The following is a 22,727-nucleotide window of genomic DNA, read 5'->3' as shown; positions in this document are numbered from 1 at the left end:
ATAAATGAGATGTTTAATAGAATTAATTAAAATAAAATTTATGTAGAAAAATGAATAGACTATAATATCAGTGGATACTGGGGGAGTTGAAAAAGAAGGAACAAGGCAACTTGCAGTCCCAAATATCGATTTTATAATGAAGCAGCAATTTTCCAAAGTATATCATCCTAGGTGAAACAAGTAGAAAAATAGATCGATAGAACAGATTAATCCTGAACCATAACCAAAGGCATTCAATAGCTAAGTATATTGTAAATCTAGGATCACAAAATAGTGGATGAATTCATTATTTAATTAAAATTATTTAGAAAATTGGGTAGCACTATGGTGAAAAGGAGGAATTAGATCCATACCTCATACCATATACATTAAATTTCAAATGGATTAGTGATAAAAATATAAAAATACATAAGACTTTGTTAGTACTTAATTGAATTAGACTTTAACGGAATGTGTAGGTATGCAGAAGAAAGTCTTAGTTATTCAATAAATTGAAGAAACAATTAGTGTGACAGATGGACCTGACTATACATAAAAATAAGTATTTTTGCAAATTAAAAAAAACATATACAGAATTTAAAAGAAATTGATAGGGGAAAACCTCCTTGCCATAATTTTTTTGATAAAAGGACTGGCATTACTAATTTGGCCTAAATGCATTTCTGTGAACTCAGCATTCCACCTCCTTGTTTTGTAGATGTTCCACTTGTCTGGAAGGGATTCCCACCCAATCTCTGCCTTTGAGAGTCCTCAGGTTCCTTCAAGTATTAACTCAGGGCCATTTTTCTACAGAGAAGCAGTAGTGGAAGGGGCTGCACTTAGAGTCAGCAAGACCTGGGTTCAAATCCTACCTCTGATAATTATTAGCTATGAGCCCGTTAGACTTTCTGCACCTTACTTTCCTCATTTATAAAATGAAAGAGTCAGTTTTTCCTCCAAGATCCCTTTGAACACAAAATCAATGATTTTAAAGCTTTTCCTGATCCCCTTGGTCAAGTAGGGCTCTCCTGCCCCTCAAATCATTTTACATCTATTCTTTCTCCTTAGGAGACTATTTTTGTTTTTGTTTTTAGATCCCTTGCCCCCAGTATAGTGCTTCCACTTAACAGGCTTAATCAATGCTTGCAAAATTAAATTGATACAGATTTAGGAGTAAGATTCATTTCCTAACAGATAAATGCCTGAAGCATAAGAAAGACAGCTTTTGAAAGAAGAGCTACAGATAATATGTACCTGAAGAATCATTCACACTGTGATAATGAAAAAGTGAAAATTACAACTTTGTACATCCATTAAATTGGTAAAGATAGTTACAAAATGATTACTGCTAGTGAATGCTCATCTTCCAGTGTAGAAACAGTAACACTATTGGTGGAGCTGTCAGTTGGCACAATCTTTTCACATCTAAAGATAACACGATATTAAATTGCAAGTCACAGAACTGTTTATGTCTTTTGACTCAATGATCCTACTACTTAAGCTGGGTCCCAAGTATGCCATTGACAGGTGCAAAAGACTTATCTCTGCAAAAATCCTGTTAGCAACATTATTCGTGATGGTAAAAAAATGGAAAGGAAGGAAAGAAGAGAGGAAGGAAGGAAGGAAGGAAGAAAGGAAGGAATGAAGGAAGGAAGGAAGGAAGAAATGAAAAGAAATCACCTGGAAACAACGATTGAAGAATGGAAAATCTGTAGCATATGAACCTATAAGGTGTGTGTGTATAATAGAATAATAATGTGGGATAAGCAATGTCAAACAAAGAACATGATGAAATATGGGAAAACTTATGTATAATGATGTAGTATGAAGAAAGAACCAAAGTAAAGTAACTGTTTACTACTGTTATGCAAATTGCTGGTGTTCATATTTTGATTTCAAAGAGGACCAGTGACTTCACGGAATGACGTCTCGACTTATGTGTGAATTGGATTTAAGTGAGACAGTGTTGCACAAAGTCGCCAGCCCCACTCTCTCTTCCAGCATCATTGAAGTCCAGTGGCAGGACAAAAGTCAGGACAACTGGGGATGGCCCAAGATGCAGCAGATGACCTTGGTGTCTTTGATATTTGACCAAGCTCTAAGGGCCTGCTTCAGCTGCCTTCATGTCCATTGGAAAAAGTTGTTCTCATCAGCCTATTCTGCCAAGGAAGTCATCACACATATGCTTGGACTAGGCATCCCTCAAACTCACCAATGGCTTTGGGGCCTGTGGTTTATCCTTAACCTTGGTTTAGACCATCTGCCAAGACTATCTTACTGGGGTGTGGCCGCTGCATACGCTGCAGCTTCTTGGAGCCACGGGTGAGAGTTGGATGAAGGTGGGCACCAAAGGTGGATGAGCAGCCCTGGAAAGAGCTCAGCATGTCCTCACACCAGAGGTGCCAGTCCTCCCTGAACACCCCATATGCTATAATAATGATAATGATAACAACAATAATCTGTAACAAAGAAGTCTAGGAAATGATACAGAAGGCGGAAGACAACATTCAGAAGGGAAGAGAAGCAAAGGACAATTTTGAATTTGTCCGCAAATTATGAGTCATTAAAAAACTGCAAATGATGAAGTTACGTTTTCATTTGAACTCTATAAATCTTTGTTCATGCATCTGAATATCCTTTTTGATGGCTATTGTCTATAATAAATGCATTAAAATGTTGGACTGATTTGCTGTGAGTAGTCTTCTGAGGTTGGTAAATTACTCTAAACTCCTTTTTTCTTTGACTCTATGCACCTTTAACTTTGCTATCACTTATTATCATTATCTTCCCTACCTCTTCACATCAATAAACCAAGAAAATTCAACCCACGTACTCCAAACACAGGTTTCTAAAATGGGAGATGGGCGAAAGACACTAATTATATGTCCATTTCCTTTTAGAACTATTGGCTTGATTTTAATTAGTCTTGCTCTATCCCCTAGATTCATCCTGATTTCATGTGGGCAATGGATGTATGAAGGAGCATTGGCTTTCAGTCCCTCCAGTACCCTCGCTGAATGCATTATAACTTCGATAGGGCCCAGTAGTGACTGTGAGGGTAGTAATACATGCCCAGTGTCATAACCAGGAATAAAAGTTTCTGAGATGGAATTCAAATCCAGTGTCTGTCTTACTTTAGCTCCCCTCTTTAAATTCCAATAGTATGGACCACAAATATTTGAGAAATCCTTGTTTTTCTAGGAATCCCATCCAAAACATGTAGCAGGCATGCAAACAGGCACCCTGAAATTACCACCTGATACCCTGTGCTAAATTTTTGGATTGCTATGCTCCGCTCACTACCGCCCTCTGGTGGGCATAGTTTATTGACTTCCACTATACTGTCATCATAATAGTATCATAATTTAGTGGCCAAGTCGTGCATTTTTAGACCTTGTAGAATGTTAGAGCTGAAAGGGACCTGAGAGAAAAACTAACTGACTCATTTTATAAATGAGGAAACCGACCTAGAACAGTCGTTCCAAACTTATTTTTCGAGGTCCCCTTGGGAGCCATGAAGTAATTGGAAAGGGTTGGTGCATCCCATCTGTTCATAAAGCATTGTCAATGACCTTTATTTAGCTCCTATAATGTATGCAATGGGAAGCGCCTGTTACTTATGATTCTAAGCATAGGGATTGTTTTTCATCAGTTGGCCACAAGATGGCAGTACTTCCATAATCCCAGAACTTAAATGGTGCATTGTGCAGTTTTATCTAGATGTATGGGGAAAGGCTTGAGCATATGGGAGAAACAGAAATTATTGCTGATTGGTTGACATTATCTGAGTCTCTCTGGTTTCTGCTAAAATAGAAGAACAAGAAATAAAGGAGAGAACTAGCTCCTTCAATTGGGAACCTGGGTGAGGTCTCATCCCAGGGGCCATAACTGACTCCTTGGTGAGTGTGGATGCACTGAAGAATGAAGAATCCTGTGGGAGTTTCATTAGTGGTCCTGTGCATTCAGCTTGGACGTGAGTTTGGTGTTTCTGGAATGGGAACAAGGAAAAGTCCCCACAAAGAATGAAAAGGACTCAATCTGGCCTGCCTAGCATTCCCTATGGAAACTGTATAAATAAAAAAAGCAGATTCTGAGGGACTAGCCTACTGACCAGTCATTTGTGTCTTTCTTAACAGGGGTAAGAGGGCAAGACAAGCTGGAGCAGAGTCCATCAACTTTGAGCATCCAGGAAGGAGAGAATATCACTTTGAACTGCAGTTACTCAGCAGTAAATTTTAATGGCCTGTTCTGGTATAGGCAGTATCCTGGGGAAGGCCTTGTACTGTTGTTTCAAGTATTTTCAAATGGGGATGAGAAGAATGAGGGAAGAGCAAAGACAACTCTGGACAGGACTAAAGAGCACAGCTCCCTATACATCACGGCCTCCCAGCCTGGAGACTCAGCTACCTACTTCTGTGCTATAAAGACACAGTGATCCCCAGACACCTGCACCCTGGGCACAAACCCTTTAGCTCAGATTGTGGCATCAGAAGTTATGTCACTGCCATATCTGAATGGGAGTAGGTGTATTTTAGAGGCAACCAGGTAGCTCAATGGATAGGGTGCTAGGCCTGGAGTCAGGAAGACCTGAGTTCAAATCCAGCCTCAGACACTTAGCTGTGTGGCCTTGGGCAAGTCACTTAACCCTGTTTGCCTCAGTTTCCTCATCTATAAAATGAGTTGGAGAGGGAAATGTCAAACCATTCCAGAATCTTTGCCAAGAAAACCTCATGGACGGTATTGTTGTGCTATCATTCATGAGGTCATGAAGAGTAGAACATGACTGAACAACAAGAAGAACAAGGTTTATTCAAGACTGTAGAAATGAAAAATTGTGAGTCAAGCTCTATGGGAAGAATCCTGCAGCAAGGCTTGCCAGTAAACTGACCCTCAGCCATAATTGCATCTGCCCTGGTACCTGCCATGATGCTTAGCACTGGGAGGGGAGGTAGAGAGAGTCTTTGTAGATTAGAAGAGAATAGGAAGGAGAAAACATGTTAGAAGTCCACCTATCCTTGCGCCTCCATGGATTTCAGGTTTCTGGTAGGCAGGCTGGTCTACATGGATATTAGATAGCTTCCAGAACATTTAATTAGCACCCTGTTTTAGTTCTGGGGGTTTCAGGATGAAGACCAATAGAATTTCAGATCCAGAACAAATAATTGGAGCTGAACTTGACTAAAGCCTCAGGGCTGATTGCTGTGGCCTCTGGATTCCAGTCCGACTTTAGACAAATGAAGGAAAGAGAAGTTTGGCTTCTGGTCATGTCTTCTGTGTGATTAAAAGACTTGAGCTTTTCATTCTGTGTAATACCCGGTGAGTAAAGGATATGCCTATCGCCTGAGAAGGGGTTTCTGCCTTTGGGAAGGTTACATCTACAGAACAAATGAAAGCTGTAGCTTGGGATACCTATTGCTTTGATAGTAACACACTAATAACCTGGCTTGGTCTTCCCAGGGATTTAGAGCCAGTGCAATACATCAACTCTGTTATTTCCTTTTTTCTACAGGACCCAGGGCACCATTCAGAAACAAGCCATAATGCCTCAGTGGAGAAGGACTCTGCTGTTACTTGGTTTACTGCTAGAGCACAGTGGACAGATACTGACCAAAGGTACCCATGAGGACAACACACGAACATACTCACAAATACCCCATTCAAGACTGTGTGACTCAGTTTTGCCTTCTACATATTAAAGCTATTAGGCTGAGAAATACAATTTTGGAAAACAGGATTTTAGAGCTGAAAGGGACCTTATAGGTTATCTACTCTAATACCTGCATTTTTTGAGGGGGGAAGGCATGGCGATTGGGGTTAAGTGACTTGCCCAAGGTCACACAGCTAGTAAGTGTGTCAAGTGTCTGAGGTCAAATTTGAACTCAGGTCCTCCTGATTCTAGGGCTGGCACTCTACTCACTGTGCCACCTAGCTGCCCCTAATACTTGCATTTTACAGAGGAAGAAACTGAAGCTAAGAAAGGTTAAGCGACTAAGTCATCGTAGCGGCAAGCACCTTGGCACACCCAAGATGACCTGCTAGCGCAGGTTCTTTTATTTACTTTACTAGGAAAGATGGCTTTAAATGATCTTCTTTTAATTGCATTCACTAATTCAGGGGAAGTGTCAGCACCCTGAACATCAGAGAAAGTATAAGCAGAGAAAATACGAGAAGAGAAATTAGCATAAAGACCAAAGACGGGGCTCTGACTGTCTGAATCAAAGCAATATTACAACAGGGTGGGGTCCTTGGGGGTCCATGGCACTTCCCCTCTCCCACCACGGACAACTCCACCCTCCCCCTGGGTCCCAAACCATCCCTGGGGGATGTAGCAGGAAACCACACTCAGCACCTTGCTGCAAAGTTTTTATCTTGCCCTGGGGCTGAATTCTGAACTCCGGGGTTCTTCCTCTTGCAGCGGCCAACCGCTCCCCGCTCTTGCCTGCATCAACAAGCAGGCAGCTCTCCACTCTCGGTCTCACCTCGCCAAGGTCAGCACACAGGCAGCTAGCTGTCTGCTCTTGCTCCAGGGGTCCATTCCAAGCTCTTGCCACTCTGGTCCGAGTCCTGAAAACAATACCCTTCACAGTCTGGGCTGGAGCAACTCCACCCGAGCCCCGGCTCTGGCCATCCACCCCCCTACCACAGGCTTCTTTTACTCCCACAGCTGCTACCCTGACCTCTCTCCTCAGGAGTGTTAGTGGGGTAGGGAGGGGGAAGGAGAGGTTATCTCCCAAGAGCCCTGCTCCAGGCATCCAGGAAACCGCTCTTGTCACTGCTACTTGCCTGTTTCCTCTCAGGCTGCTGCTATTCCTGGGGTTCGACAGAACCATAGCCACCACAACTGGGAAACTATAGACAATTACTCCAGTCCCTATGCTCTCCTTTTAGTTTATGCAGATCCTACCAACTACACCATACATAGCGGCAACCACGGCAAGCCTAATTAGAAGTTCACAAAAGGTGTGAAAGCCTTCCTACAAGCAAGCCTCCCCTAAGCAAGCTTCCCCTTTAAGCAAATACCTCTTAGGCAAGTTCCTCCCCTAATAGGCTCTATGTGGCTCAGAACGTATTGCAGCCGTGAGCTGGTCCAGAGCTCAAAGCAGGTCATAGAGGCCTACGAATGGACAGGGAAGATTTTTCTAACCCATGAACATTACAGTCGTATAGCTATTAAAAGACAAAGCTTGGACTGAGTTTTCTGACTCAGTCTTATACTTTTTCCATCACAAAGACACAGGCAGTATATTGGATAAAACAGTAGGCATGTAATAATCATAATTGTTAACATTTATAAAGTGTTTACCATGTGCCAGGCACTGTGCTAAGCATTGTACAATTCTTATCTCATTTGATCCTCACAACAACCTTAAGAGGTAGGTATTATTATTATCCCTATTTTACAGGTGAGGAAATTGAGGCAGACAGAAATTAAGTGACTTATGCAGGGTCATATGGCTAATAAGTATCTGAGGTCAGACTTGAACTCAGGTCTTCCTGACCTTAGGTCTGATGCTCTATCCACTGTGCCACATAACTTCCCTGAGGGATGAGATGGAACTTAGTTCCTGAACTTTTTAAAGCTTTGTGACCCTGGATAAGTCACTTAACCTCTTTTGGTCTTAATTTCCTCGTCTGTAAGATGGGATAATAATAGCATTTAACTCATTTCATTATTGTCAGGGTCAAATAAAATAATATACACGTATATTATATGAAATACTTTGCAAAATTTAAAAACTATATACGTATTAACTCATGCCAATTGTATTCTGCGACTGGGGAATGGCAGACTTGCCATTCAATCTCTCTCTCTCTCATTCAATCTCTCTAGTTTTTTTTGAAAAGGCAACAAATTCACCTCTCCCCCCCGCCCTCCAATGACTATTCAGGCCTGATGAAACAGACTTCTTTTCTTTATTTAGAAATTTTAGAGTATAAGACGCAGACTAAGACCTACCATTTTTTTAATTTCCCAGATGCATAACCTAAACACAGCTCCCACCTTAGTTCAGGTGCTCATCACCTCTCGTCTAGATTATGGGAACAGTATCCAATGGGCTTTCCTGACTCAGGTCTCTCACCATTCTAGTCCATCTTACATGCTGCTGTGCAGATCTGACCATGTCATTCTCCTGTTCAATCAACTCCAGTGGCTCACTATTGCCCTTAGGATAAATTATTAACTCCTCTGTTAAGTGTTGAACCCTATCCAATCTCATCCTGACCTCTCTTTCTATCCACTTTGGATCTCATTTGCACTTATATACTCTTCCAGCCAACCAAACTGGCCTTCTCTCTGTTCCTCACACATGAAACTCCATCTTCTGTCTTTGTAACTTGGCACTGGCCATCCCCCATATCTGGAATGTGCTGCCTCCTTGCCTCTTCCTTTCAGAGTACTTTTCCTTTAAGATTTCCCCTTAAGCCCCATCTTTCTTTCTTTCTTTCTTTCTTTCTTTCTTTCTTTCTTTCTTTCTTTCTTTCTTTCCTTCCTTCCTTCCTTCTTTTTCTTCTTTCTTCCTTCCTTCCTTCTTTCCTTCCTTCCTTCTTTTCTTTCTTTCTTTCTTTTGCTTGCTTCACCAACAATGTAGATTTAATTTATTTTTAATTTTTTGTTTAAAACACTCAGTTCCACAAGTTTTTGAGTTCCAAATTTTCTCCGCCTTCCCGTCCTTCCCCTGCCCCCCAAGATGGCCTGTAATCTGATGTAGGCTCTACATATATCTCACCTTAAACTTATTCACACAAGTCAAATTGTAAGGAAGAATCGTAACCAATGGAATGAACCATGAGAAAGAAGAAATGAAACCAAAAAAGAAGACAAAAAAGAGAACAAATAATTTGCCTCAATCTGCATTCAGACTCCATAATTCTTTCTCTGGATGTGAATCGCTTTTTCCATCATGAGTCTTTTGGAGCTGTCTTAGAACCTTGCATTGCTGAAAAGAACCAAGTCTATCAAAGTTAGTCATCACAGATACTGTGTGTACAGACAATCGTGTATAATGTTCTCCTGGTTCTTCTCCCCTCACTCAGCATCAGTTCATGTAAGTCTTTCCAGGTTATTACAAAGTCCGTCTGTTCCTCATTTCTTATAGCACAATAGTATTCCATTACATTCATATACCACAGCTTTTTTAGCCATTCCCAATTGATGGGCATCCCCTTGATTTCCAATTCTCTGCCCCTGCTAAAAGAGCTGCTATAAATATTTTTGTACATATAGGTCCATTTCCCACTTGTATGATCTCTTTGGGATACAGCCCTAGAAGTGGTATTGCTAGGTCAAAGGGTATGCACATTTTTATAGCCCTTTGGACATAGTTCCAAATTGCTCTCCAGAATGGCTGGATCAGTCCACAACTCCACCAACAATGTAACAGTGTTCCTATTTTCCCACATCTTCTCCAGCATTTATCATTTTCCTGTTTTGTCATGTTAGCCAATCTAACAGGAGAGATGTGGTACCTAAGAGTTGTTTTGATTTGCATTTCTCTAACCAATAGTGATTTAGAGCATTTTTTCATATGACTATAGATATCTTTAATTTCTTCCTCTGAAAACTGTCTGTTCATATCCTTTGACTATTTCTCAATTGGGGAATGACTTGTATTCCTTTAAATTTGACTCAGTTCCCTGTATATTTGAGAGATGAAGCCTTTATCAGAGACACTGGTGGAAAAAATTCTTTCCCAATTTTCTGCTTCCTTCTAACCTTTGTTGCATTGGCTTTGTTAGTACAAAAACTTTTCAATTTAACGTAATCAAAGTTATCCATTTTACATTTTATAATGCTCTCTATCTCTCATTTGGTAATAAATTCTTCCCTTCTCTATAAATCTGACAGGTAAACTATTCCTTGCTCTCCCAAATTGCTTATAGTATCAGCCTTTATATCTAAATTGTGAACCCATTTTGACTTTATTTTGGTATACAGTGTAAGATATTGGTCAATGCCCAGTTTCTGCCTTACTATGTTCCAGTTGTCTCAGCAGTTTTTGTGAAATAGTGAGTTCTTAACCCAGAAACTGGATTCTTTGGGTTTATCAAAGAGTAGATTGCTGTAGTCATTGACTACTGTGTATTGTATACCACTCTATTTCTTAGCCAGTGCCAAGTAGTTCTGATGATTGCTTTAAGCCCCATTTTCTGTATGAAGCTTTTCCTGATCACCCCCAACTGCTGGGTGCCCTTCCTACTAAACTACTTTTTATTTAACTTCTTTGTTATGTATTTACTTTTTATCTTTTTTGTTGTTTGGCTGTTTCAGTTGCGTCTGAATCTTCATGACCCCATTTGGGGTTTTCTTGGCAAAGATTCTAGAGTGGTTTGCCATATTCTTCTCCAGCTCATTTTATAGATGAGAAACTGAGGCAAATAGGGTTAAGTAACTTGCCCACGGTCTGAGGCCAGATTTGAACTCAGGAAGATGAATCTTCCTAACTTCAGGCCCGGCACTGCACCACCTAGCTATCCTTACTTTTTAATATATACTGTATTCATCTTTATATGTAGTTGCTATCTTCCCCATTAGAATGCAAACTACTTCCAAGCAGGGTTTCCCCGCACCCCCCCAGCCAATCTTTACACTTGTATCCTCCAGCTTAGCATAGTACCTGGCACATAGTAATCACTCAAAAAAAAGTTTGATTGATTGGTCAATATTTCAGTTTGTTTTCCTATTGCTATTTCTGCTGGAGGGGTGGAACTAAGAAATAACAATATAAAAAGAACGAACAATATTATATTTTAGAAATATCATATATGTATACATACACATATACATACGTACACATATGTATATATTTATATGCTTCTACAGGGTGTCCAAAAAGTCTTATGGCAATAATGAAAAACAGCACCTAGGGCTTTTGGGATGTGTGTGTGTGTGTGTGTATGCACCTGAATCTCTGGTTTAGAGATGACAAGACTCCGTTACTAGATCAATTTCTCCTAGCAAGTAATAGTTTGCTTTAAGTCACCAATGTGCATTAGTTCATTTGCTTTTTAAATAAACATTTACTATAAATCAGGAACTATTCTGGGTGCTAGGCATACTAATACACATAGGTTCCTTCCCTCAGGGAGCTTGTACTGTTATCTTCCCTTATGTGAAATAAACATTAAAAATGCCTTTTTCGATTTATTGCCGTGGACGTGCTTCAGGACATCCTTCACTTGCTTTTAAAGGTCACCGCTAAGTTATGTCATTCCATGGAAATCATTGATGTGCTTTGGTATTTCCTTGTTTATAAGTAGGCATAGGGGAACCCTGGCATATTGCCAGGACCATATAGACAATGGGATATTTTATGCTATAAAGATCCCTGAATTATTATGAGGCAAATAAAAAGGCAAGTAACCATGGTGAGATTTCTAGCTAGGACTCAGGTATCCTCAAAAGGGGCAACATCCAAGTCTGGTTGCAACCCACTGAGCAGGCTATGGCTCTGTATGCAGGTGCCCTGCAGCCCCTGTGCTTCTGGGTGGGGTGCTGAGCGCACCCCCGACAGATGACTCTCTGTCTGTAGGCTTGTAACCAGAATGGCTTTTGTTTTCTTTGAATGACTCAGCTTACCTCATTGAGCCTCTGGACACTGTGGCTTGCTCTTCCGGGGCAGGAGGCCCGGGGAGCATGCCGGGAAGCAGACAACTTCCTGTGTGATGAGTCATGGGGCTGGCTGAGGGGAGGTGTTAACCTCTACCCTAGGGGGAGGGGCCAACTCAGGAACCAATCGGCCCTGGTCATTCGGGCGGAGCTTGATGATGTCAAAAACCCTATAAGAGGGGAGAGGACAGCTTGAAGATCTTCTTTTCCTTTTCCGGTTGGAGCCAGCGACAGTTACGACAGTTACGTCAGTTACAGCGACCGTTACATCGTCAGTTTCAGTTGCAGCTTCAGTTACAGACACAGACACAGCTGAGGCAGGAGCTGCCAGTAGCAGAGCTGATCTACGGGAGGAAGCTGAACAAAGACTTCAGTCCAGTGGGTAATCTTATTACCATAAAAGGGGGAAACATGATTTTGCTTTACGCAATCATGTTTCTCTGTAGCCTCCTGGTTACTCTTTCAAGGCGTACTTATTGGGCCTGGAAGATTATGATCAACATATCAAAATGGGGCTTCTGGTTCATGGGTTGGTTACTGTGGAGCCTAAATAAATGTTTTGATTCTTCTGCCTTCTACTTTGAGAGTTTCTTATATCCGGCGGTTCCGAACCTTTCAGACATGTTTATGATCCTCTTTGAGATTATAAACTCGGCCCTCCTGATACAAGGCTCCCTACAGATTGCATCAATGTGTGCACCCCACAGAAACAACACTTGGTCTTTAGGTTCCCTGCAGACCCTGCACCAATGGGTGAGGGGCTGTGCGCTTCTAGGTGGGGTACTGAGGGCACCCCTCACAGAGGCTGCTGGGTCTTCAGGCTCCCCACAGAGGACCCCCCACAGAGGTTTATAGTTATCCTCCTGGTGAAGGTCTTGCCCGCTGATTCATATGAACAGGTGATGCTTTAGGATTTGGCAAACCAATCATGAATTCATCTCAATTCAACAAATACTTATTAGAGTAAATAAATATATTCAAAGCAAGGTGTTACCTGTGCCAATGAAATGATAGAACATGTACGGAGGCCCAATGGCAGAGTAGGTAGTGGGCTGAATTTGGAGTCAGAAGAACTCAGGTTGAAATTCCACCTGATATTTTATACGAAGACAAATCTAACTTCCCTGAGCTCCAATTTCTTATCTGTAAAATGGGGATATTGTTACCTTTTGTAAGCCTCCAATGGGATAATTTAGGTAAAGCATTTGGCAACTTTAAGGCATTTAGGGAGATTATTAGGTAAATACGATTAGGTAAATGATTAGGTAAATATCAGGAAATAGAGGACGCTAGCAACTGAGGGCAAATCAGGAAATGCTTTATGGATCTTGAAAAGTCTCATATGAGAAGTGGCATCTGCGTTTGAGCTGTGCTTTGAAGGAAGCTTGGGAATTCTAAAGAACAGAGGTGAGGAGAAAGGGCATTCAAGATACAGAGGATAAGGTATGCAAAGGGCACAGTGATGGGAGGTAAAATAAATCATGTTGTGTGAGGAAAACTGCTAGCAGGCTGGCTGAATGGAATGGAAGAAGTGAAGCAGTATACAATGTAGCTGAAAGGCAGGCAGGAGACATGTGGTGGAAGACTTTAAATGCTCAAACTCCGCATGCCTTTTCCACACACTTCTCCCTAGTAGATGACATTACCTCCCTATCACTGAAAAAAGAGCTCTCTTTCCTCTCCCCATGACACTCCTCAAAATTCCTCAATATTTTAACCCACCCTAGCTTCATGGGATCATAGGTCCAGAGCTAGAAGGGACTTCAGAGGCCATTTAGTCTAACTTTATTTTACAGATAAGGAAACTGATGTCCAGGGAATCGAAATGTCTTCCCCAGTGTCACACAGGTAGTAATCATCAGAGATGAAATTTGAACCCAGAGTCAATGCTCTTCCTCTTTTCCAGTCTCCCAGAAAGAGTAGGTCTCTTTTGGACACAGTCAACCCCTTTACTCTTTCCTTTGGACCCATCTTCTCTTGTCTCATTCAGGAGTTTGATCCCTATTTTTATCACTTTAAATTTTACTCCAATTATCCAATTATCATCCCAGTGCCTGTCATATTACTCTATTTAATAAATCTTTGTTGGATTGGAATGCATCAACCTTTCTCTCAACTTCATTTTCTTTCCCACAAGAGGGCAGCACTTCCCTTTGATATATATGGTATGACTTCACAGGGTGGTGCAATTCCAAGACACACAAGTCATTCTCCTCAGGGTCTCCAGACCATGAGAACTCAAATTCCGGTAAAGGGGGTGGCTTCTCTGTAAAATGAAACAATTGAAGTTGAAACTCCAATAATTATAAGGAGAAAGAATACAGAAACAACAAAGAAGATCCCAGGGATCTTGTCATCTTCTAAGTAGATCACCTGGGATCCAGGTTCTCATCTCCTTTCAAAGTCTCTGCCATTCAAATGAGCAGCACCCTTCTGACTGGATTAAATACTGCACAGATTCCATTCTAATGCACTCTAGTCATCATGAATCCTCTGTAAGGTCTTCTTCTTTCCCCTGAAGTTGTGCAGAAAATACTGTTGCCTAGGAAAGGACTAATAGCAGAGGTGAGTCCCCTTACCAAACTCTCAAGGGCACAGTCTAGCCAATAAATCTGTCTACATGGAAAACGCTTCTTGTTTCTAACTCCATTTCTTCTTAACATAGATATATTATTATTCCAACTCTTCCTTCTTTTTTCAAAATTTCAACATATATTATGGGTAAGGATCAAAATTATGTGAATTATCACAGATGGAAGACATACTTTTGAGTAACAAGACAAATAAGCCCTTAATACCCCATATAGGGAGAGACAAAGTAAAGAAAGAGAATAATAGACCAATGTCACCGATTCATATAAATTTTTAAAAAAATTTAAATAATATCCTGGCAAAAAAGACTATGGTAATATAATTTAAAAATTAATCACTGTGTTCAAGTTGGATTTACATAAAGGATGGAAGGATATTTCAACATTAAGAAAACAGCACAATTAATCATTTTAAAATAAAAACACCCTAAGCTGTATGATTACAGCAATGGACACAGAAAAGCTTTTGATAAAGTACAGCACTTTTATATAAAAAAATCCCCAACAACTAACTAGAAAGTATGGTAATGGGACTTTAAAAATATTACAAAAAAAACAAATATCCAACAACAAGGGCTAGTATTATATGCAATGAGGGAACACTAGAAGCTTTCCCAATAAATACAGGTGTTAAAAAGATGGTCCTTTCTCTGTTGCTATTTGACATAGTTCTAGAAATACTAGTAGTATCAATAAGAAAAAAGAAAGAAATTATTGGCATGAATATAGGCAAACAGGAACTTTCCTCTTGGGTCCAACATACCACTGACACATGGATGTCCTAGAACTGTCTGTCTCATAGAACTGGTATAATCTCTGAGAAGAATTCCTTTAGAGTTACTGCTTTTGATCTAATGTCCAGCAGTAGAAATTGGTCTTCTGAGCATTTTTGCTACATTTTCCTGAGAAAGGCATTGTCTTTTCTGAATGACAACTTAACAAACATTTAGTAAGTACCTACAAAGTGAAAAGTACTATGCAAGGTGATGGAGATGCAAAGGTGGATGATGATTCCTTTGTGTGAATGCATACACATAAAAAGGAAACTTAAGGATAGTTAATTGCTGCACCCAAAACCAGCACCAATTACAGCTGGCTGGACACAAGTACCATAAAACGCAGAGATTCAGTCAGCTGTGCTGTTGAGACAGTTTTAGACACTTGCAATACCTATAACTATCCTATGGGTGATGCTCTAGATACCTTCACTCTGTGGTCTATCCTAGCATTAAGTGGTAGAATTTTACAATTTTGCTTCCTCCCTGCAAAGAGAAATTCTTGAATGTTGTAGTATGATGAAACAGGAATTATTTTTTCCAAAAAACTTATGCTTTACAAATTGAAATAATGAACTGGGCAAAAAATCTTTGTAGTAAATTTCTCTGATAAATGCCTTATATACAAGATAAATAAGAAACTAATTCAAATTTATAAAAGTAAGAGCCATTCCCCAAGAGATAAATGGTCAAAGGATGTGAATAGGAAGTTTGCAAAGGGAGAAATACAAGCTGTCAACAACCACATGATAACTCAGAACTAAACTCAGAACTAAAACAACTTTGAGGTTCTACCTCACACCAATAACACTGGAAAATATGTTAGAAAAGGAAAATGAGAAGCACTAGGGAAAATAAGTGTATCACTACATTATTAGTAGAACTATGAATTGGTCTAGCCCTTCTGGAATGCAATTTGAAACTATGCCCCCAAAGTTACTAAACCATGCATACCTTTTGTCTCATCTATGCCACTACTAGGCATATCCTCCAAAGAGATCAGAGAAAGATAAAAAAAGACCTATCTGTACAAATACATTTAAAGCAATTATTTTCATAGTAGCCAAGCTACACTAAAAAGATGTCTTCCTATTAGTGAATGACTAAACAAATTATGGTATATGAATGTAATGATATGTTATTGTGCCATAGGCAATGATAAAATAGACAATTTCAGAGGAAACTAGGAAGACCTCTATGAAGTGATGTGGAAGTAGGAGAACAATTTATACTTTGGTAACTATCTTATAGAAAAAAACAATTTCAAAAGTCTTTAGAACTCTTAGAACAATGATAAACCATGACTCCAGAAAACTGAAGATCAAACATGCCATTCATCTTCTGCCAGAGAGATGGTTGATCCAAAAATTCAGGAGAGGTGTACATTTTTGGATATGTTCAATGTAGTAATTTGTTTTGCTCAACAATGAATGCTTATGATAAGGGTTTATCATCCCTCTCTCTCTCCCTCATCTATTTGTTCAATGTGGGAGGATGAGAGGTACAGTATATATAAAGATAAATAAATTTTTAAAGGCCATGTTATATTCTGGCTACAAGTTAACAGGAATATAGGCACAGGTCTAGAACAAAATAACCAATTTGCCAGATTTTTGTAGTCAAGAGGCCTTATTTGATATCACTTGGTGGAGATGTAACTTTATCTTGGTCTTTTGTAAAATGTATTAGAATTTTTTGTTATTTAAATTTCAAATAACGAAGAATTCTAATGCATTTTGAATTAGGGTCTGTGAATAATATTCATGATAGATATGCTGGGAAAATATTCAAAAAGTGGCTGAGTATTGTACCTCAAAGAAATGGGATAGGGGTGCTATTATTGATGGTTTTAGTGATGATATATTATATTTTATAATAGTCACCCAGTTCTTATCAAAGATGAAAATGACTGTGCATTTTTTTCATTGGCTGATTCATGAGTACTCCCTCTTAAAAACCTTTTCAATATTAATATTAAAATTTGTTGATATATATTGACAAATCCACACTATCCAATTTAATTATTAAGGAAAGAGAATGAGACTAAATGGAGGGTTAGGTTTGGCCAGACTTTCCAGTCTGTGTATAGGAAAGTGTGGCATTGTAGATGTAATCATGATTCACCCAGAAACCCTATTTCCTGTTCTGGAACAGTGGTGCCTCTACATGGGGCCCTGTCAGACAAACAGAGCAGGGCTGAGTTGTAGACTTCAGGGTAGAACCAGAGATACTTTATCCAACATGCTGCTCCAAAATCTGCTATGGACAATTGTCATCTCTATTTTATTTGGTAAGAACCACCTGGACACGGGGACTGATCAAGGCTAGACATAGGAGTAACTGTTTGTATGTGTCAAAGATTTCAGACAAGCTGGATGGAGAGAGATTGCAATTCCTTAAATCAGAATGTTCCTAAAAGCCTTTCAATGGGTATTATCAGACGTTCAGTCTTTTCTGTCTCTTCTTTCCTGCAGGAATAAGCACAGCTCAGAAGGTCACTCAAGAGCAATCGACAATGTCTGGACAGGAAGGGAAGACTGTGACTCTGAACTGCAAGTATGAAACCAGTGAACCTAGTTATGCTTTGTTCTGGTACAAACAGTATCTCTCTGGAAAAATGATTCTTCTTATTCGTCAGGATTCTTATAGCCAAGAGAACATGTGGAAGGGCCGCTATTCAGTGAACTTCCAGAAAGTCGAGAAGTACATCAATCTCACCATCTCATCCTCTCAGCTAGGGGACTCAGCAATGTATTTTTGTGCCTTCAGCATACCCACAGCGATGGGAGTGACAAGAAGGGCCAATACAAAAACACTGGTGTTGTGCAGGTCTCTCCCACCTGCAGCACAAGCCCAAGACTGAGATGTGAAAACTCATACAGAACCAGAGACTGTGGCAGAACATCCCAGAGAACAGGGTGGATACATCACAAATAAAGCCATTTTATCATAAGAAAATGACCTCCTTCTCCTCACCTCAGTGAGCAAAATCTTGAAGACACACTGCTCAAAAACATTCTTATCCTCAAATCTTCTACTCCACACAGATAATGTAGAACATTTGGCTAAAGTTAAACATATGCACACACGCGCACACACACACACACACACACACACACACACAAATGCAAACACAAACACACCCTCTTCCTTTCTACATGTTGACTAGGTTGAGATGAGAATTGGTTAAGGATGCCCAGAAATGCACACTGGATTCCGACCTTTGAATCCTGACTCTGAAATTTACTACTTTTGTGATGTTAGGCAAGTCACTTGACTGCTCAGTATCTCCATTTTCTTGTTTGGAAAAATGAGGGGACTGGAGGCAGTTAGGTGGTGCAGTGGAGAGAATGCTGTGTCTGGAGTCGGGAAGAACCAAGTTCAAATCTGACCTCAGACACTTACTATGTAACCATGGGCAGGCCACTTAACCACTGTGTGCCTCAGTTTCCTCAACTGGAAAATGAGGATATTGATAGCACCTACTCCCCAGGATTGTTGTGATTATGAAATGAGATAATAATTGTACAGTAATTAGCGCAGTGCCTAGCACATAGTAAGCACTCTATAAGTGTTAACTGTTATTATTGTTGTTATTGGGTAACCTCTATCGTTACTTCTAACTACAGCTTTGACCTTATCTCATTGTAAATGGTGGGATAGCCAGATCTGGATTCCTTTTCTCCTTATACCATTACTCTGTTATGAATGATTTGACAAAGTCCTGCAGGTACAAATGGGATCATCAAGTTTACCCTTGGGCAGGCATACATCTCTTTGTTTTCCTTAGAAATAATCATTTCCCTTGAAAATACTCTGTTTTTTTTTGAGGAGGGAAGGTAGGGCAGTTGGGGTTAAGTGACTTGCCCAAGGTCACACAGAGAGTAAGTATGTCAAGTGTCTGAGGTCAGATTTGAACTCAGGTCCTCCTGATTCCAAGGCCGGTGCTCTACTCACTGAGTCACCTAGCTGCCCGTCCTTGAAAACATTCTAGACTGGTTTGGGTGTCTGGCCTCCACAGATGGCGTCCCTGAGACTATCTTGGATTAGAACAGAGCCCTGTCCCCTTTCTTTTTCTTTTCCATGCCCTATTCAGGCTAGACCAGGCACAGAATCAATCCATTTCTTCCTTGGATTTGTCTGATATCATTAGCTAGAGAAGTAGCTCTAGTATGACCTCAACTTGGAAATTTATTGCCACTCAGTCTTACTCAAACCTACCTTTCTGAAGATTTTACTCTACTTCCCTTCAAGCTCTCAGTATTCCATCAAGACTAGACTATTATCTTTTTCCTGAACTCAATATTCCATCAACTGCCTCAGTGAATTTGCCCAAGCCACCTCCCTGTGTTGGGAATATACTCTCTCTTTACCTTTGCTTCTCAGAATTTTTATCTTCCCTCAAGGAAGAAGTCTTGGGTTAAATCCTTCTTCTGACAACTGACTGTGTGACCATGGGCAAGTCATTTAATCTTTCAGTTATGGATATAGCTCTCAATGACCGTAAGCCTTAAATAAGTTGCTGATATGCATCAATGAAGATATTTTCCATACTGAGATGGTCCTCTAGTAATCAAACCACACATCTAGAAACACACACACACACAGACACACAGACACACACATGCACACTCACACACACTTAAGCGGTTTAGTTGCAGATATTTCCTATTTCCTTCAATGTCCCCTTCTGAATGCTTATTCTTCTATTTTTTGAGGTTTTGAAGTTTATCATTGTTATTATTTGGTATTGTTGATCACGTCTTCCTCATAGACATTTTGTCCTCTCTTTGCTTCTGTGACACCGTTCTCTCTGAGTTTTCCTCTTACCTATCTGACCGTTCTTTTTCAGTCTCCTTTATGAGATCATCCTTCTCTTATCCAATGAGCCTGGTTATTCCCCCAAAGCTCTGTTCTGGGTTATCTTCCCATCTCTTCCTTGGTGAACTCATGAGTTCACCCTGGATCAGTTATTGCCTCTACATATCCAGGTCTAAGTTCTTCCCCTTCCCCCAAGCACCAGTCCCTTATTATTTTATTGTTGAATACATTCACCTGGATGTCCTGTAGGCATCTCAATCTCAATATGTCCAAAACAAACTAATTTTATTTGTCCACCGAAACCCATCCCACCTCCAAACTTTCCAATTTTATGACCTCACTATCCTTCCAGTCACCTCATCTCTGAAACACTACATCCAAATCAGCTTCCCTCCTGTTGACTCTATTTCTATAACTTCTCTTGCATCTGGACCCCACTTTCTATGTACATACCATCCACCCCAGTTTCAGAGGATCTGGGTTCAAATACAATTTCTGACTTTTCCTACCTGTGTGACCTTGGGTCAGTCTGGGTCTCAGAACTGGGACTTGATTTCCTTATCTGTAAAATGTGGGCAGTGCCCCTAAGGTCTCTTACAGTTCTAGATAGATCCTATGGTGAACATCTTTTTAAAACTTGGAAGGAAATGTATGGCATTATCTTTCAAAACTGTAAGTGAGGAGAGGATTGATCATGAAAGTAAAACAGATAATTTCAATGTCATGAAATTGAAAGTTGTTCCACAAACCAAACAAATACAGCTAAGATTCTAAAAAAAGGAAACTGTTGATTGGGGGAAAAACAGCTTTGCATCAAATATCTTTAAGTGGCTGATACCTGAGATACACAGGAACTTAACACAAATAGAAAAGATCAACAGCTATTCCACAGTGGATATGTTCATCCACATAGGGAAAACCAGTTGGATGAAGGGTATCTATTGACTAGACTTAAACATGCATTTAGATGGATACTCTATGAAATTTGTTCATCAGTAAGGATATCTGGGATAGACAGTACAGGTGGATAGTGATTTGGGTCTAGAGCTGAGAAGGAGGAGGGACAGAGCAGGCTGAAATCCTCTGAAGAAATTTCAAAGCTATTTTACTTATGCAAAATTTCTCATGAAACCAAAGGCCCATCTTTTCAATATTAACATTTTACTTATATTACTATATGGCAGTGATATGTAGAACACCACTGTATCTAAAGAACTAAAGATGAGTATCACCCAGGAAGCAAGGGAGATATTTATGGTGGGTGTGAGCAATCTGCAAGACATAATTAATGAGGAACTTTGAAGAAGAATGGTAGGAAAGGACACAATGAAGAAACTGTTTCAGAGGAAGATGCATATGGAGAGATGGGATGACAGACAGAAAACAGAGGGAAAGTGCTCTACTGGTGTCCTCATGACATTATGAGAAAGCAAGGAAATCATCTAGCGTGTTGAGTAGGCACTTTTGCATATCAGCTCCACAGTAGGTGCCCCTTTTGACACAGGTCCATGCTCTGGAATCTCATCCAGTTGATAAGGCAACTCAAACTGATCAAGCACTTCCCTGATAATCCCCATTACAAAGGCACATTTTCATGTCTTACGGTATAGACTATTGTACAAAATGTGGGTCATATGGTAGATACAGGGTTATTAGGAAATCTTTACTCTTTGTGGGCTATTCAGCTTACCAGCAGCTGAAAAAAATGTTGCAGTTCCATCAAAATCAGGGACAAGAGATTGTCTTTGTTTCCTTTGGGGAGAGTGGATGATACATACTCAATAACACAAAAGGAAAACCGTATTTTTAAAAATTACATCACTAATAAGTTATCTCAGTTTCTGACATTTTTTTCTGGCTACTAAATTATTTTCACAGTTTCTGCTCTGCTCCCATCCTTCTCAGCTATGAGCGTCTTCCTTTCCAAGGCTTCCTCTGATTCTATATTTATCTTCTACATGCCCATTTCTGTATATATTGTCTTTGCCATTATTAGCTAGGATTTATATGGTGCTTCAAAGTTTACAGAGTGCTTTATAAATCTTATCTCATTTTATCATCTACTAATATTAGACTTATTGTACAGATGGGGAAACTGAGAGTGAGAGCTGTTAAATGACTTATCCATGGTCACACAGCTAGTAAGTATCATGGGCTGGATTGGAACTCAGGTCTTTCCTATTACAGATGCAGCATTCTATCCACCTTGCCACCCTTGTGTACACACCTTGTGTAAGGTCCTTGCAGGCAGGGACTCTTTTTGCCTTTTTCTTTGTATCCCTGGTACTTAACACTTAGTTCTCACCACATAGAAAATGCTTAATACGTGCTTCTTAATTGATTGATGACCCACTAAATTCTATTTTCACTTTAAAATTTTAGTACAAGTTGAGAGCACTTCAACTATAATTTTCAAAGTTCTCAAAGTTGGGAGGATCTCAGAGGCTAGGTCAGAGTCTTTATCATGCTAGCCTAACAAATAGATTGCTTGGCCTTCTGAAAACTGAATGGAAATGAAGTTGGAAGTGAAGTTGTATTGCATATAATCCAGATATCCATCCATTATTTCCCAAAATGGGTAACATCGCTGAGGCACAGGGAGAGAATATGCTGATGTAGATTATGTTGTGCTGCTCCATAACAATTGCCTTTGTACTTAATTTCCATTAGCAAAGGTCATTCCTCAAAGAAACCTCATCTCCTACCTAAGCAGTTGCCATGGACTCTCCTCATTAAGACTTTTCTTGGGACAGCTAGGTGGCACGGTCAGTAGAGCATCAGCCCTGGAATCAGGAGGACCTGAGTTCACCTTAGACACTTGACACACTAACTAGCTGTGTGACCTTGGGCAAGTCACTTGACTCCAATTGCCTTGCCTTCCCCCCTCCAAAAAGCAAACAAAAAGAGTTTTTTTAACTGAGTGTTGTAAGCTAAAAATTAAATTAAAAAAAA

The 22,727-nt window shown here is 40.0% G+C and overlaps 1 gene segment (V, D, J or C); it reads left to right on the top strand.

Moving 5' to 3' along the window:
• The first annotated feature begins 17,195 nt into the window (after nt 1-17,195).
• LOC118829698 lies at nt 17,196-17,817 on the top strand. The segment is given in 2 exon segments: nt 17,196-17,244; nt 17,429-17,817. Coding segments are annotated over 2 exon segments (438 nt in total).
• The last annotated feature ends 4,910 nt before the right edge of the window (nt 17,818-22,727 follow it).

Source organism: Trichosurus vulpecula, chromosome 8 (genome assembly GCF_011100635.1).
Source record: "Trichosurus vulpecula isolate mTriVul1 chromosome 8, mTriVul1.pri, whole genome shotgun sequence".
In the NCBI taxonomy this organism is placed as follows: domain Eukaryota; kingdom Metazoa; phylum Chordata; class Mammalia; order Diprotodontia; family Phalangeridae; genus Trichosurus; species Trichosurus vulpecula.
The sequence above is the reverse complement of the archived record's forward strand: the minus strand, read 5'-3'. Positions and strand labels throughout refer to the sequence as shown.